General features: G+C 46.3%; 2 protein-coding genes and 1 non-coding gene across 5 annotated transcripts; all 3 read left to right on the top strand.

The window, feature by feature from the left end:
- Positions 1 to 3,009: 3,009 nt before the first annotated feature.
- On the top strand, positions 3,010 to 3,969 carry LOC123102065 (NADH dehydrogenase [ubiquinone] iron-sulfur protein 3-like). Its single transcript, XM_044523343.1, has one exon. It carries the CDS (start codon positions 3,052 to 3,054, stop codon positions 3,913 to 3,915), a length of 864 nt encoding a protein of 287 aa, XP_044379278.1. The 5' UTR covers positions 3,010 to 3,051; the 3' UTR covers positions 3,916 to 3,969.
- Positions 3,970 to 4,662: 693 nt separating this feature from the next.
- TRNAY-GUA (transfer RNA tyrosine (anticodon GUA)) lies at positions 4,663 to 4,745 on the top strand. Its single transcript has one exon. It is a non-coding gene; the product is annotated as a tRNA-Tyr (tRNA).
- Positions 4,740 to 10,161, top strand: LOC123102063 (NADH-ubiquinone oxidoreductase chain 2). Of its 3 annotated transcripts, XM_044523340.1 has the most exons (3): positions 4,746 to 5,542; positions 7,959 to 8,530; positions 9,934 to 10,161. In XM_044523340.1, exons 1-3 carry the CDS (start codon positions 5,389 to 5,391, stop codon positions 10,120 to 10,122), a joined length of 915 nt encoding a protein of 304 aa, XP_044379275.1. In that variant the 5' UTR covers positions 4,746 to 5,388; the 3' UTR covers positions 10,123 to 10,161. The 3 variants fall into 3 exon arrangements, with proteins under 3 accessions (XP_044379277.1, XP_044379275.1, XP_044379276.1); XM_044523342.1 differs by having other exon boundaries at positions 4,740 to 5,542; positions 7,959 to 10,161; XM_044523341.1 differs by lacking the exon at positions 4,746 to 5,542 and having other exon boundaries at positions 5,549 to 8,530.
- The last annotated feature ends 7,344 nt before the right edge of the window (positions 10,162 to 17,505 follow it).

Genomic DNA, 17,505 nt, shown 5'->3' with positions numbered 1-17,505 from the left:
ATGAAATTAGCAGGAATAAGTGAACGACTAACTTTCGAGTTTATTTACAACATTATAGGCCGGTCCATGTTAGTTCACAACTAGTCCAAGCATGTACTCCCTCTGTAAACTAATATAAGAGTGTTTAGATCACTACTTTAGTATTCTAAATGCTCTTATATTAGTTTACGGAGGGAGTAGTAAATAGCAATGCTGAGTGTTAAACTTTATGTCTCTTGCAGATCAAACAAAGTCTGATATAAACGATTGCATGTGTTATTTACGTTGTACATATATGTACAATTAGTTAGTAGCTTAACTTGGGCAGATAATTAACAGTGCACGGTTATTTACATTGTACAGTACATGTACAATTAGTTAGTAAGTTTAACTTCAGCAGATAATTAACAGTGTGCACTCATTAGCCTTATGGTGGCAGGAGCTGCTAGCTGCTGCTCATGGTGCGCCAAACTGACAGCGCGATCCCCACCAGCACCACCACCGCGGCCGCCATGTTCGTCACCAGCTCCGTCGTCGGCGGCGTCCCTGGATCCTCGCTCGCCGGCAGCAGCTTTGGTGACACGTCCCAATCCTCGTGCTCAGTCGGCTGTCTTCCACCGTTCGCCGCCTCCCTCGCTTTCTTGTCCTCCATCCTCTTCTCCTCTTGCTTCTTCATCTTCTCCAGCAGTGGCAACCTTACCTTGCCGTCTTCGTCTTGCACCTTGCGATGCTTCTTCTTCGTCTTCGCCTTTGCTTCCGGGAGACGATGACTAGGCGGCCGTGGTGGTGGTGGTGGTGGAGGCGGCGATGGAGATGAGACGCCGATTGGTATATCTGACAGCGGGGGTGACTTAGGCTGAGGCAGAGTGGCTGTACTCTGTTTTGGAGGTGGCAATGGCGGTGGCCCGTGCTCCGGCTCGGCCGTCCTTGGGCCAGGAACGATCGCCGGAGGTATCCAGGGCTTCCGTTCGGCGGTGGCGGGAGGCTTTGTTAATGCGGGCTCGGGAGGGGTGTCTCGAGCGTGATCTGAATGCCGCCACGGCAGCCAGAGCTTTGGGTCGAAGAAAGTGGGCCTCGCCGGAGGAGGAGGAGGGGGTGGTGGTGGTGGTGGTGGTGGTGGAAACGACGGTAATCGTGCACGTTCACGTGGTGGCGGAGGTGGCGGTGGACGCGACGGCAATGGTGCCGGTGCCGGCTCCTGTGGTGGAGGCGGCGGCGGTTCCTTTGGCTCGAAAAAGCTGGGGGGCCTAGACGAGAACGGAGGAAGTGGACGTGACACTGGAGGCGGTGGTGGGGGCAGCGGTGGTCGGAGCTTTGGCTCGAAAGCAGTGGATTTCGCCGGCGGCGGTTCCTTTGGCTCGAAAAAGCTGGGGGGCCTAGACGAGAACGGAGGAAGTGGGCGTGATATTGGCGGCGGTGATGGAGGCGGTGGCGGTGGCGGTGGCGGTCGGAGCTTTGGCTCGAAAGCAGCGGGCTTCGCCGGCGGCGGCTTTGGCTCGGAAACCGTGGGGGGCTCAGCCGGAAACGGAGGAAGTGGACGTGAACGCGATGATGGCGCCCGTGGCGGCGGCACCGGCGGCCGGATCTTCGGCTCGAAGAAGCTGGGCTTCCCGGGAGGCGGAGGCAAGCGTGGAGGAGGAGGCGCCGAAGACGGCGGCGGCTGCAACGCCGGCCTCGGCAGTGTCTCCGGGGGCGACGGCGTGGGCGTGGGTACCAGGTCCGCCTCACCGCCGGGGACGATGGGGAGGCTGATGAGCAGCTTCTCGTCCTCGAACCTGGCGCGGACGCCGTCGGCGTCGCAGTTGTCGGGGAGGCGGAGGTCCTTGGTGAAGCGGACCCAGCGGCCGCCCCGGGCGGGGCGGCCGCCAGTGACGCGGAGCACGCCGTAGTTGTCCACCTGCACGCGCACGTGCTCCTTGCGGAACCCCGGCAGCCGGAGCTCCACCACGTCCTGGTCGTCGCCGGCCTGCCTCCAATCCACCGCCGGGTCCAGCTCCTCCTCCTGCTCCTCCCCGTACGCCCGGCCGCCGGGGACGTCCATGGCTCGCCGGACAGGGCCTGGTATGCCGCCGTGTATGTGATGGCGATGTGTTACGTGTTTCTATATGCAGATATATGTATTCCAAGGGTCGGAATCGATGGGTGTAGTGTACGTGGCATCGAGGTTGCGTAGAGTGGTATTTTTCCTTTTGCCTTGGGGGCAAGAAAGCAAGGACATGGTTCCTTTCTTGCCGTTTTCCCTATCTGTTGATATATGTAGAACATTTCTTTCAATCATGAATTGGAGCAAGTATTTCCCGATATCATAATGACACTGCATTTTTTTCTTTTTCTCTTTTTTGCTAGCACCTTTGGGCTGAACAACATCCTTAACTGATTCTACCTTACTAGTGAGTACTGCTTCCACCTTACCACTACCTGGTGCTTTGTATTGTAGAAACCTTGCTTGTTCTCGTACAGTTGAATTAAGTTGATCTATAAATCTAGCTGCCTTAACTGCGGATGATTCCTGAAGAGTGTTGAATACCAAGCCTAGTACATGAATCATGATAGCCTCAAGCGTATAGATACCAAACATCTTAAGCATAGGTAAGCTACTTGGTAGGCAACCCTTTAGATATTGCTTAGCGTTAGGCTGATCTTTATTAATCAAGAACTTTACTATGTTAGGAGTTACTTTAAATAGATTATCCTCATCGAACTTCATTGTGCAATTTGCAATTTGATTCTGTAAATCTATTAATTCAGTATCGGAAAACACACCATTTTGATTCTTCTTTTCATTAATCAACAACTTTCTAACATCATCCTGATACATATCAACATTAGAAGTCTTTTTCGTTTTGTCAATATCCAACAGCTTAGCGTAGTAATCGTTCCAGAACTCCTTAATAATACGTGCATTTTGCAAAGATTTCTCATTCTCAATGCTATCATCATATGTCTCGGAACAATAAAATAGAACCTGCATACTTTTATTTGTTACCCTTAAAAAACCGCAGTAAGGATACGAATACGACTGAAATAAACTACTAGAATCTAAATATAAGGAAAGGATCAGAATAAGTACTAATGCTCTGTATAATACTTTTCCCCGAGCGATGGTTTAGCGGATTCGGAATTGTAACCAAGCATCCTGGGTTCTATACCCGATTCAACACTAGAGCATGCAGCCGATCCTGGATACATAACTCTAAAAAGTGTGTGTGCAGTTTTGGATCTTTATTGGTAGCCAGTCTTTCACTTCTGCCTCTCCACTCCCATGCCTTTCTTGGTCGGACCAACCCAACCGGCGATTTCCGACAAGTCTTTCTGCTTAGAGCAAGAAGCGGAACCAAAATAAAGCTTTCTTTATTTTCATTTATGGATAACCAATCCATTTTCCAATATAGTTGGGAGATTTTACCCAAGAAATGGGTACATAAAATGAAAAGATCGGAACATGGGAATAGATCTTATACCAATACTGACTACCCATTTCCATTGTTGTGCTTTCTAAAATGGCATACCTATACAAGGGTTCAAGTTTCGATCGATATTTGCGGAGTGGATCATCCCTCTCGAAAACGAAGATTTGAAGTTGTCCATAATTTACTGAGTACTCGGTATAACTCACGCATTCGTGTACAAACAAGTGCAGACGAAGTAACACGAATATCTCCGGTAGTCAGTCTATTTCCATCAGCCGGCCGGTGGGAGCGAGAAGTATGGGATATGTCTGGTGTTTCTTCCATCAATCATCCGGATTTACGCCGTATATCAACAGATTATGGTTTCGAGGGTCATCCATTACGAAAAGACTTTCCTCTGAGTGGATATGTGGAAGTACGCTATGATGATCCAGAGAAACGTGTGGTTTCTGAACCCATTGAGATGACCCAAGAATTTCGCTATTTCGATTTTGCTAGTCCTTGGGAACAGCGTAGCGACGGATAATTCCGAATCTACATAGGTCTAGTCCAGGGGACAAATCAATAGGAAATGCTATTTGCTTCTTAAGAAGAAGAACTTTTTTGAAATGAAAGAGTTTCCACGGGCGTCGGATATCATTTCTTCAAATAAGGAAGAAGTGTTATCGAAGGATTTCCTTCCATTCTTCCTAGTATGGAAGAAGTAAAGAAAAAGTACTGCGTCTCGATCTATACGAAAGGGCACTGGTTTTTTCTTTCGGTTTCATTGATAGCAGAAGAGTACGCTAGCTAGCGGAGCCTGAAAACGCTTGCTTGCGCCCCACCCCTACGGAAACTATTGCCTATGCTTGCTGCTCGCTCAGTGTCAGTAGAAGGGAAGAAAAGATGGTCACTCCTTTTAGGAACATGGCGAGCCTTACTTACGACTGTTGCACTTCACTCGCTGCTCGTTCATTCACTTGCTCATGAACTCGCTGCTTCGCCAGAAGCGACTAGTCGCCTCCTTTCCTCCGCCGAAAGATGCTTAGCCAGAAGCGACGAAGGAGGGGAGCTGGGGAAGGCCGACGATGGCAATGAGGGGGAAGCTGTCGTAGAAGCTTTGCCCCTTGCTTTACATAAATGGATTGTTATGAACTTACTAAATGACCTTATTTATTCTCCCGGAACGCTAGCAAATCTAATAGTTCCATCTGCTCTTCTTAACTTAAGAACGAAGGCCGCCATCCTTCTTATTCAGGAACCCTTTGTTTGAGGAGGGCGTATCCCCGGGAAGGGGAGAGTGGCCGAGCGGTCAAAAGCGACAGACTGTAAATCTGTTGAAGGTTTTCTACGTAGGTTCGAATCCTGCCTCTCCCACTTGTTGTAGACTTAAGAGAAGAGAAAGTAGGCGGAAGCCTAGGAGGGCCAACCGAGCGAAGCTCTTTTTTTTTGCCGTGCCGTGAAGTGCAATTTTCTCGTATGCGTTTTAGAGAGGTTGTCGAAAAAAGACGATCTATAGAGATTCCCCATCTATATCCAATCGAGAATAGAAGCGAGTCGCTTCCGGCGTCGGCTTGTAGTCTCTGCAGTCGGCACACGCACGCGCCCGCCATCATGCCTCCTTGGTTCGGGACGAAGCCAAGCGAGACATACGATAGACGAAGGAAGCGCCCACCCAGCAGGAGGGCTAAAACCTGTAGTTTTGAAGTTGCAAACTCCAGCTTCGAAGCTGGAGTGCTTTAGCCCTTTTTTAAGCAAGAATCACCGTCTTGAGCGCCTTGCGCGCTCAAGAACAAGCAAGGGATGAGCGCTTTGTTGCTAAAGCGGATACGTTTTCTTGCTGGGGAAGGCTAGTTTGATCGAGGATTGGAGAGGAGGGAGAGGTGGAATAAAAAGCTCGGGATGGATTTTGGAGTCTTTGTGCGAGCCGTATGCGGTGAGAGTCGCACGTACGGTAAGGAGGGGGGTTCGCGTCTATACGTGTAGTGTGGTGGTTGGGCCTACCCACCCTATTTGTTCCATGATCTATGGGTCTACTGGAGCTACCCACTTCGATCAATTAGCCAAGATTTTGACCGGATACGAAATCACTGGTGCTCGATCTAGTGGTATTTTTATGGGGATTCTTTTTATCGCTGTAGGATTCCTATTCAAGATTACTGCAGTTCCTTTTCGGGCGGCTGTAGGACGGACGGCCCCCTATAGGTAGTAGGGTAGGGTGGGTGGTACCGCTCAGATAGCGGCCAATCCTCCTAACTGCGCGCGGGCCGGGCTTAGAGCGCGTGAAACTCATCACTACCTCGTAAGGGCGTTGAGACCATAGCATGTTACACAAAAGCGCCGCTTTCTCAGGAGTGTTGTCACACAGCTGCCCGACTAGAAGAGCTACTCGCTCTGTAGTGTTGTCACACAAGATAAGCACGCCGCCCGCCTGCTGGCCGGGCGAATCGAAGTTATCTTCCGGTCAACTGTCCACCCAGTCAAGTGCAAAAAACACAGTGGAATCACGCAACGCACGCTGCTGGTGTGCTTCCTGCCCACGAGGAAAGAAGAGCGACAAGGTTCAGATTTGACTGTTTGCAGCATGGGAGCTGATTACCCAAAAAATCCCTGGGAAAAAAGAAAAGATATCTCGGTAACGAAAACCATAGGAGGCTGTATTGGCGAGATCCAAGGGTTCACAGCAGCCCAAAAGAAAAACCGCCTGGAAGTCCGAGGACCTTTAGTACCGTACCGAACCAGCAGCCTTCGCGCCAAGCGACGACCGCCCTTGTCCCTTTCCTTTTTCCATTCAGCCTACTTCTTAGCTTTGTTCCGTCAGTCTAAGGCAAAGCTTAAGTGGTTTGCCTACCTTACCCACTTGATGAAAGGGAACGAACTTCGTTTCCTTGGCGGCTTTATGGATGGATTCAGTCAGAAAAAACTCCTTCCTTTTGAAAAAAGTGACGCTTTGCGTCTTCGCTTCCGAGGGTTAGGGTATAGGCCGTTTCGAGCAAGCTTTCGCTTTTTCTCCCGGCTTTCTACAACTTTCGCTTTAGCTTCCAAAGGCGACCCAATGACCTTTCCGGAATTGGAAGTATTCGTCGCCCTACCCTAAGAAAGAAGTCACTATAAAACAGCTTGCCCTCCAGAAGTACCAAAGGTGCGCGGAGCCCGGTGAAAATGAATATGTTTGCTACTGAAAGAAGCCTGCCTATTGACTAATATTCGTCTTTAGAATGAAAGTAGCTATGAAGCCCAATCTATACTGTCGATTCAAAAGGGGGCATAGTCATATGGGTGGGGTGTTTGTGGGGAGCTGCCTTGGATATGAGGAATTCCTCCAATCTAAAAAAAAAAATGAACAAAGAAAAAGTCCGTGACGAAGATCTTTCTTTTCTATCAATAGATAGGAATGAGTGTTCGTTATAGGGGATAGGATCCATCTGCTCTCTCTCTCTCTCTATTTTCTTTGATGCAATTTAGAGAGAAAGAGCAGTGCGAATTAGAAAAAAAAGAGAATCGGGAGATGATTCCAAAATAGATACATAGACATCTCAAGTAAAGGGATGTATATATTATTCCTATATATATCATCTATCTATGAAAAAAGTAAACAGAGTTCGTTTTTGGGTTCCCCGAAGCCCCGAATGGATTGGATCGTTTCTGCTTCTGCCAACGAAATGAAGGCCTCGCCCCTTCCGAATGCTTCTCCGATCCTGAAGTTCTCGCGAAGAGAATAAGATGCAGCTCCCCCTCCCTCTGTCTTTTTCCGCTTTGCTAATCTTCCCCTCTAACGCGGGCCGGGCTTAGGCGGGCGCGGGAGGAAGAAAGAAAGTCGAAGAGCGTCTTCTCCTTTGTCCTTTTTTCAGTGCAACACAGGAAAGCACCCTCTTTTTGTAATCCCTGCAGCTTCCCAGAGGCTTGCTTTTTTTTTATTGAACGCATGGCGTAGCTAGGACCCCTCCAATCATGTTTGAGCCTATGTTCACCCGGGGCCAAAAAAGGAGAATTCCGGAATGCCTGCCGACGTTCAGATAAGGTGCATATCCCTTACCACTAAAGGAAAGGCTCGACGAAGGGGGGATATTAGCTGGGTAAGGAAAACGCTTTCGGAGATTGAGATGTCGATTTGTTTTTCATCGAAAAGGAAGAAGGCCGAGGGGATAGCAGCCTTCCTTCGGGCTTTGCCTGCCGACGTTCTAATAAAGAATTCCGGCTCGGCCCGGGAAAGCGCTGGCAACAACATAAAGAAAGGGGTCCATGTAGCTGCTGCGCCCGCCCACTGAGCAGCAGGTTCGGCATCTACTACAAAAGAGAGAATCCACTTCAGATAACCACGTCTCTGCTAGGCAGCGTGTGGAATGGCCGAGAGCGGACCAAATGGATATATAATCCAAGCCGAGAGTGGAGTTACGTGAACAGCCGTCTGATGGAAAACAACTTTCACGTTCGGTTCAGAGAGCACTTTTTTCGTTGAGAATAAGTCCTTCCCTTTTGTGTGAATTCCCCAGCGGCGAATTAACAACTTGTGGGGCCCTATCTATTCAATCTCTCGAGCCCCAAGAAAACCCCCCTCTCCCTCGGACTCAATCTCTCTTTTGACTCTATATATGTGGGCACCTGATATCTATGAGGGTTCACCCACCCCGGTGACAGCATTCCTTTCTATTGCGCCTAAAATCTCTATTTCTGCAAATATGTCACGTGTTTCTATTGTTGCTTCCTATGGGGGTACATTACAACAAATCTTCTTTTTCTGCAGCATTGCTTCTATGATCTTAGGAGCACTGGCCGCCATGGCCCAAACGAAAGTCAAAAGACCTCTAGCTCATAGTTCGATTGGACATGTAGGTTATATTCGTACTGGTTTCTCATGTGGAACCATAGAAGGAATTCAATCACTACTAATTGGTATATTTATTTATGCATCAATGACGATAGATGCATTCGCCATAGTTCCAGCATTACGGCAAACCCGTGTCAAATATATAGCGGATTTGGGCGCTCTAGCCAAAACGAATCCTATTTCGGCTATGACCTTCTCCATTACAATGTTCTCATACGCAGGAATACCCCCGTTAGCCGGCTTTTGTAGCAAATTCTATTTGTTCTTCGCCGCTTTGGGTTGTGGGGCTTACTTCCTAGCCCCAGTGGGAGTAGTGACTAGCGTTATAGGTCGTTGGGCGGCCGGAAGGTTGCCATGAGTAAGGTTGGGAGACCGAAGGCAGTTTTCCGTGCACCGGACACGTAGCTTACCGAATCAGTTGCAACACAGATGGGAATGCATGCTACGAAAGACAGGGTCGAGTCTGATACATCAACCGTCGACTCCATATCCTTGTACGAGTCCACAATCACTACACGAGATGAACCTGGGTTTGGTGAATGGAAGTTGGCCTTAGGTGTAATAGGACTCCCAGTTACTGCGCGCGATCGTATACTGAGGTGCTCCCCGTCGGTTGTTGGAACGACGCGAGCCGGGCCGGGCCTCGATTCCTTTCAAAAAGATGAAGGGACAGAGGTGACTAATTCCCCATCTCATTTGGGGCGGAAAACGAATCGACATCTCGATGTGATACAGCCCTTTCCATTTTCGTTGGGAAAGAACGGCGAAGTCCATCCGAACCCTCCAATGAAGAAATAAGAGGAGAGCAAAGCGCCAATGGCGCGCGAAGCGCATGCGGAAGGGGCACGGAGAAATAAAGAAGTGTGGGGGAGAAGCAGCCGAGCTCATTCCCTTCGCTTCCTGGGCCCAAAGCAGTGCTTTGTTTCCTGGCCAAATCAAGGATTTGGGGCTGATTGCAAAAGATATCTGAATAGAAAGATAGATCCATCCATCTATCCAGATATCTAAAAAAGAATCGATTTCGATTTCATGAAACCTTTGATTCAAAGAACTGCGCTTAGCCCCCCCGCTCATGAAACGGCTCTGCTGCAATGGATGGCAGAGGGTCCGTAGTACCCGAAGCACTGGAGTGATCCAGTAGCCGGGAAGGGGCCTAGAAGTGCCTACTACTACACCACACTTGGCTCTACACATTTACAGAGCTTACCCCTGTCCAGTGTCTGGCAGAACGTTGGGGGCTTCAATCGTCGACTCGTTATCCCCATCTCAGCCCAGGCTAACGGAGCCTGACTTATTCAGGGGAGAGAGTGGAGCCTATCGAAGCACTCTTGAGAGTAAGATCCTTGGCTCCTCTTCATTCTCTACAGGGGTCTCTGCCCACATGGAAGCGGGGCAGAGATGGATAAGATCAAACACGGGAATAAGAAGCATTTGAAATGCCTTTTTGATCATTTTGATAGAGGGGGATGGATAAAGTGGGCAAAACAGACTCACATTTTTCAATCGAAAAGATGGGTTCCTTTTTCGTCTCGACAAAGAAAGAATCATCTTGAAAACGCTCCTAACCCCTTCGTAGGGCCGTGTATAGTAAGTGATCCGAACCTGCCCGGAGCGAGCCCCCCTTAGAGGCAAGTGAAGTTGGTGAGCCGTATGATGGGCAACTATCTCCTGCGGTTCGGAGAGGACTCAGCTGTTAGTTAGTACCCCCTTGGTTTCGGGGTGGACCCTTTCACTCTATTTTATTATATACGCTTAGCGAAAAGAATGTTTTTTGATAGACCTAGGACATGGATTCTATATGAACCAATGGATCGTGACAAGTCGTTACTACTAGCAATGACTTCCTCTTTCATTACTTCATCCTTTCCATATCCCTCTCCCTTGTTCGATCTTACTCATCAAATGGCACTCAGTTCATATCTGTAAGTTCGTTCGATCATTGACAAGGTTCAAAGAAAGGGTGGGCCATTCACCATGAAGGCTAAAAGCGAGATAGGCTTTACTGGACATTTTCGCTTACAAAGGCGAAGACAATTCCGCGTTTTTTCAGCCGATTCTCCGAAATTTAAGACAATTATCCTCACTCAAACTTCAAAAAGTCCTTTTTTTTCTGATGTAAATTCTGTCTGTCTCCTTTGTCCTTCCTAACGCTAGTCTAGTCTCCGATTAAAGGATTGATACGGGCGTGCTTCCTTGCAGAGGGTTGTTTTAGACACCTACCCACCAGAAACTTCGCTTTGCCACCCAGGTATAACCAAAGCCTTCCACAAAGGAATATTTACTACTGGGTCCATCACGTGTCCAGATACCGGTGCATCCCTTGCCTATGTGTGCTTTCCATCAAAGTCACATTTCCTTAGCCTAACACTCAAGGATTGGTGTGCACTGTGGACACTTTTTTTTTGACACATTGCTTAGTGCTGTTCCATCAAAGTCACATTTCCTTAGCCTATTAGTCTTCTCTTAAGAATGCCATGTATTATGCCGTATATTTTGGATGTAATAACATATATAGTATATTGCGAGACGGAGGGAGTAATTGCCTCATCTCTAGCGGCCTTAGCGCCATTGGAGCGTGGTGGATGCCAGCCCTTGCCAGCGGAAGGGCTTCGTTTTTAGATGTTTCTCTAAATTTTGTTTTGGTTTTCCATCAAACTTACCACTTCCTTAGCCTAACACTCAAGGATTGGTGTGGACACTGTGGGACACATTGCTTAGTAGTTTAAAATTTTTGTGACTTGAGTCTTCTCTTAAGAATGTCGTGTATGATAATGGGGCTGGCTAGTCGACTTAAAATGAATTATGGTCAGCCGATTTTTGGATCAGCCCTTAATTTTAGATCAAACGGACAAACAGAATTGACTGGCCCAAATTTAGAATCAGTCGATTTTGTGGAAAACAGCCCAAACCAATAGAAGCCCACAACAGTTCTTGGGCCGACGCAAAACAACAGCCCGTTGATGAAATAAAAGGTTTTCTAATGGAGAGTGAATTAGTTAATGCACAAAATAATGGGAAAAAATTGCATGCAATTTACAGAAAAATTACGTTTTGTGCAATGTGTACAAGAGTAAACATATAGGAGTGGAATTTATGCAAAAAAGGAAATTTTCTAAAAAGGAATTAGTTTGTGGGATTGGTATTACCCTTTTAAAAACTTTAAATGAAAAACTAAAACAAATAATGACAAAATTTACACACAATTTACACATAAATTGTATGTTTATAATATGCAGAAAGAAGCATATAATAACAAAAAAATGGGGGAGAGTGTTTCAAAAAAGTAATGGGTTAGTGATATCGGTATTACCCTTACAAAAAAAAAATGAAAAGTAACACAAAATAAAATATAATATAATAAAGCAAAATGAAAATAGTGAAGTTTTCTAAGGAAGAATGAAACCCTTTCAGAAGAAAGAAAATAAAAAACTTTAAGCACACAATGTTGCACTAGAATTGCACATAAATAATAAGCATATAATACTGCAACTTTTGTATTCTACTATAATTTAAACATATATTATTTAGTAAGTACACGTATACCTACACACACAAAATAAAAATATATTTTATAAGAATGAATGAATTATTGCCATTGGTATTACCCTTTAAGAAGGAAAAGATGAAAACAATAAAATAATATAATGAGAAATTTTGCTCACAATTTATTGCGTTTTTCTATATACGCAAAATAAGCATATGATAGTGGAACAAAAAACCTTGCACGCAATTTTACCCCGAAATTGCACTTTTGTAATATAAAAAGAATAATCATATAATAATAAATTTTGCTACATATTTTATAGTATTTGTGTGCATATATTTACAGTCACCCAACATCCAAAAAATACCCACAAAAGAAAACATTAACACCAACTAATAAAGAAGGGAAAACAAAAGAAATAAAATAAAAGAGCAAAGAGCAAAGGCTATAGCGCACATGAATGCACTTTGGCCCCTTGAAGAATCGATTGAGCCAAATATGTGCTCATTGAAAAAAACAGCCCAAAACAACACAAACGCCAGCAAAAAAAAGAATGTAACTCCAACGATCTTGTATGCATATTCAGGGATAAGCCCCCCTGCTATATAACACGTACGCATCCCTCCAATGAGGGTAAGACACCTCGGGTGTGCTAGGTTTGGGCTCGGGGTGGGTCGATGCGGATGCACCGGGTAGGTGAGATTGGGCTTGGCCTGGGTGGTGCCCGCGTGGGTGCGGTGGTCAGTGCTGGTGATGGTCGGGTCTTCAATATCCTGTCATGCGGATCGGTGCCGGTGACCACGGTTGAGGCACCGTGCGAGCCGCGGCGGTCGTCGGGAGTCACGGGGTTGTGTCCCCCCCTCCCCGGTCCACCTAGACTGCCTGGGAACGCAAGTGTGGACGCCTCCTACTGTGGGGGGCATCGACCCAGATCCCGTGACTGATGCCGGGCTAGGAAGGGAAGGAGACACCCTTCTTTCCTCCTCTCGAGGTTGGTGCTCCATGATGTGGACGGACGGTGGTGGTCTGGACGTGGATTCCGGAGCAATGGCTTCAGATGGCGTCCGCATGGTTGGCTCTTTTGAATCCTTAAAACCTCTACATAATCTTAAAAAATTGAAGATGTTAATTTGGTTACTTCTGCAACCTTGTGGGGCTTATGGTTGCTTCGAAATGATTTTGTCTTCCAGAGGCGAAAATGGCGAGGCATGTGTGTGTCCTGGACTTGGTGGGCTCACTGATAATGCAATGGAAGATACTGTGTTCGGACGCGCAGGGTGCTCTTCTTTTTTTTGGAAATGAAGGTATACCCCCGGCCTCTGCATCATGATGATGCATGCGGCCCCTTTTATTAAAAATGCAAGAAGTATCATCATAAAGGTCTTACAGCTCGCAAACGGAGCAAAAACATAGAAATGGCCTAAAACAAACAACCGATACGGTGATAATAAGGACAAGCTCTCTAGCCCTCTATCCTGTTATGTGAACGCCATCCGAACCGGTTGAATATAGCCCGAGCCACCATCTCCCACTGGTTGCACCCAGTAACCAAAGACTCCCTGGAGTCCATAGGAGTGAGTAAGGACCACGTACGGATCCAAGCTGTAGCTCTGAAGATAACCTGCAAAAAAGTTAAGTTGTGTTGTCTGTTAAAAATTATATCGTTTCTGCAGTTCCATATAGCCCATAATAGCGCACATATTCCAATCCGAATACGAGCCGCCGTGATCTGTTCAACTCCAGCCAACCACGTCCCAAACAAAGACGCAATACCTATTGGGGGATTAATATCAAAAGCTATACGAATCGTTCTCCACAGTAATTTGGCAAGGGGCATTCAATGAATAAATGTTGTATTGTCTCATCTTGAGCACAAAAGCAACACCGTGAGTTGCCTACCCATCGCCTCTTAATTAAGTTTTCCTTTGTGAGTATAACTTGCTTGTAGACAAACCACATGAAAATTTTAATCCGCAAAGGAACCTTAACCTTCCATATATGAAGTGACCTTGAGAGGGGGCCAAAATTAATCAAATCCGTATAAAAGGATTTTACCGTAAATATCCCATTTTTAGTTAACTTCCATTGTGTAGAATCCGGCACGTCGGAGAGTCGAACTTCAATCAATCTCCGGACCAAGTGCAACCAGGCTGTCCATCTCGCACCTACTAACGTACGTCTGAACTAGATATTCAAGAGAATAGTTTGAAGGACGATACCTATGTAATCTTCCTTACGTTGCACAATATTGTAAAGGGTAGGATATTGTAAGGCCAAGGGTGTCTCTCCTAACCATGTATCCTCCCAAAATCTCGTTGACATCCCGTTGCCAACCAAGAATTTGAACCTACGAAAGAACAGATCCTTCATTCGCATAAGTCCCTTCCAGAATGGTGAATCAGTTGGTCTGGTGGTAGTCTGTGCTAGCGTTTTCGAGTGCAAGTACTTATTGCGCAGGATTTGAGACCACATGCCCTCCGGCTCTGTCCCTAACCTGTACAACCATTTGCTCATAATACATTTATTCTTAATTTCCAAGTTCTCAATACCGAGACCCCCTTGGTCTTTAGGTCGACAAAGGATATCCCAACACGCGAGACGGTATTTCCTCTTGGCCTCATCAGACTGCCAAAAGAATCGAGATCTAAAGAAATCACGTTGCTTTCGGACCCCTTTCGGAATTTCGAAGAACGAAAGTAAAAACATTGGCATGCTCGTTAGTACTGAGTTGATCAGAACTAATCGGCCCCCATATGACATCAACTTGCCCTTCCAGCAGCTGAGTTTTTTTTGATTCGTTCTTCAATTACTTTCCGTTCTTTATTAGATAATTTACGGTGATGAATCGGAATACCCAAGTAACTGAATGGTAAGGCACCTAACTCGCATCCAAACAATTGTCTGTAAGTGTGTTCCTTGTCTTTTGCCTTTCCAAAATAGAACACCTCGCTCTTATGGAAATTGATCTTTAAGCCAGACAATTGTTCGAATAGACATAAGATAAGTTTCATATTACGTGCCTTAGCCATGTCATGTTCCATGAAAAGGATAGTGTCATCAGCATATTGTAGAATGGACACCCCTCCATCAACCAGATGAGGAACTAGACCCTCTACATGCCCATGTTGCTTGGCCCTGCCAATAATGATGGCCAACATATCTGCCACAATATTGAACAGAAGGGGTGACATGGAATCCCCTTGTCGCAGCCCCTTATGCGTCTGGAAATAGTGACCAATGTCATCGTTCACCTTAATTCCGACACTACCCTTCTGGACTTGAGTATAGACCTGGTGCCTCCAGGTTTCACTAAAACCTTTCATGCGCATTGCCTGCTGAAGAAAAGGCCATTTTACCTTATCATAAGCCTTCTCGAAATCCACTTTTAAGATAACCCCATTTAGTTTCTTCGAGTGAATCTCATGAAGAGTTTCATGTAAGACAACTACTCCTTCGAGTATGTGTCGTCCCGACATGAAAGCTGTCTGACTAGGTTGAATCACTGAGTGAGCAATTTTTGTCAATCTATTGGTTCCAACCTTTGTGAAGATTTTGAAACTCACATTCAGCAGGCAAATGGGTCGAAATTGTTCTATGCGGACCGCCTCCTTCTTCTTCGATAATAACGTTATCGTACCCAAATTTAGATGAAACAACTTCAAATGGCCTTCGAAGAAATCATGAAACATAGGCATAAGATCATATTTAATGATGTGCCAACATTTCTTATAGAATTCAGCTGGAAACCCATCTGGTCCCGGTGCTTTATTCGGCTTCATTTGAGTTATGGCCAAATGAACTTCTTTTTCAGTAAATGGTGCAGAGAGAACATCATTCTCCGCTGCCTGTAATTGAGGTATATCATCAATCACAGACTCATCAAGAGACACCGTGGAAGTATTGGGAGGTCCGAACAAACTTTTATAATAGTTGGAGATATACGATTTTAAATTATCATGCCCCACTATTGTTCCCTCGCCCTGTTCCAGCTGTATGATTTTCTTCTTCCTATGTTTACCATTTGCAACCATATGGAAGCATTGTGTGTTGTCGTCCCCTTGGACAACCTTAAGCGTTTTCGCACGCAACGCCCACTTGAGCTCCTCCTCTCTCAGGAGAGCACGTAGGCCTTGCTCAGCTTTGGACTTGGTTCGATGTTCATAGACTGAGAGAAGAGTGGTTTCAGCCTTTACATCGAGTGCCTCAATGAGTTGCGTTAGACGTTCTTTTTTCTGCTTATAAATCCCACTCTCATTCCTGGCCCATCCTCTCAGAAATTGTCGTAAGTGTCTAATCTTATTTTGCCATCTCTCAACATGTGTCCTTCCCATAACCGGCTTAGCCCACTCACGTGCAATCATCTCCATAAATCCTTCTCGCTCAAACCAGCTTTGCTCGAAGGAGAAGGTATTTTTGTTTGCAACATGGGTAGCCTCTCCCGAATCTAAGAAGAGTGGTGTATGATCCGAGATTGCTCTTTGCATCGCATGAACCGACACCAACGGATATTTTTGTTCCCATTCCACACTAGCAAGTACCCTGTCCAGCTTTTCATAAGTGGGAACAGGTAGCGAGTTGGCCCATGTGAACTATCTACCAGTGAGCTCAATTTCTCTCAGATTGAGGCTCTCGATAATCATGTTAAACATCATAGACCACCGTCCGTCGAAATTGTCATTATTCTTTTCTTCTCTTCTCCGAATTATATTAAAATCCCCCCCCCCCCGACTAGTAGTGGCAGATTTTCGTCTCCACAAATCCGCACTAAATCGGCAAGAAAATCAGGTTTAAATTCAGGTTGCACTGCCCCATAAACCGCAACTAGCGACCATTGGAACCCGACCAATTTCGATCTCACCCTGCATTTAACTAAAAAGTCTCCTTGCACTACATTAAGTACCTCGAGCGTCTCGCACCGTACTCCTAGTAAAATCCCGCCGGATCTTCCTCTAGGTGGTAAGATGTGCCAATCAAAATCGATACCACTGGAGAGGGTTTGAATGTTGGGGAACGTAGCAGAAATTCAAAATTTTCTACGCATCACCAAGATCAATCTATGGAGTAATCTAGCAACGAGGGAAGGAGAGTGCATCTACATACCCTTGTAGATCGCTAAGCAGAAGCGTTCAAGTGAACGGGGTTGATGGAGTCGTACTTGTTGTGATCCAAATCACCGAAGCAGGATAAATTTTTCGCTTCCAGGGTCGTTTGGTCTTCTCCCCAACACCCTGTGGAACGATATTATCATCAATAACAGACACTGCCTCCTCTGTCAGGAGAGGCGCTACTGTATCTGTGGTCTCAACTTCCTCCTCATCTTCAGTATCGACACTAGGCAAAAGGTTGTTGCAGATATTTGCAAGATCAGTAATTCCTAAACTATTCATGTCATTGTCATTCATAGGTTGGATAGCGGCAAGATTACGAATGATCTCAGAAGCCCTCTCCGCTTCCATGTCTAGAAGATCATTGACGGATTTGACGACCTCGGTATCATTTGACCCCAAAGAAATGCCTAAGTCGTTTGCCTTATCAACTAACTCATTCTCAGAAAAATGTAAAATTGAACAACGTATATCAAATGACATACCTGCAGTAGTCTCGGCATGACGAAGCATGGCAGCCCTCTTGGCCCGCGCTAGCTGAAAGTCATCCGCATCCGGCTGTCCCTGGATCCGGTTGCTGACACGCCTGCCAGCCGACACCGGATCCGTAATCCCACCAAAAGCGATGAGCTCCTCTGTGGTCCTCTCGCGCGGGGTGTGGTCAGGACTCCCACGCCCCTCCCGTAACATCGGTGAAGGAGGAAGAGGCGTGATGGAGGG

The sequence above is a fragment of the Triticum aestivum genome, chromosome 5A, assembly GCF_018294505.1.
Source record: "Triticum aestivum cultivar Chinese Spring chromosome 5A, IWGSC CS RefSeq v2.1, whole genome shotgun sequence".
In the NCBI taxonomy this organism is placed as follows: Eukaryota; Viridiplantae; Streptophyta; class Magnoliopsida; order Poales; family Poaceae; genus Triticum; species Triticum aestivum.
The sequence above is the reverse complement of the archived record's forward strand: the minus strand, read 5'-3'. Positions and strand labels throughout refer to the sequence as shown.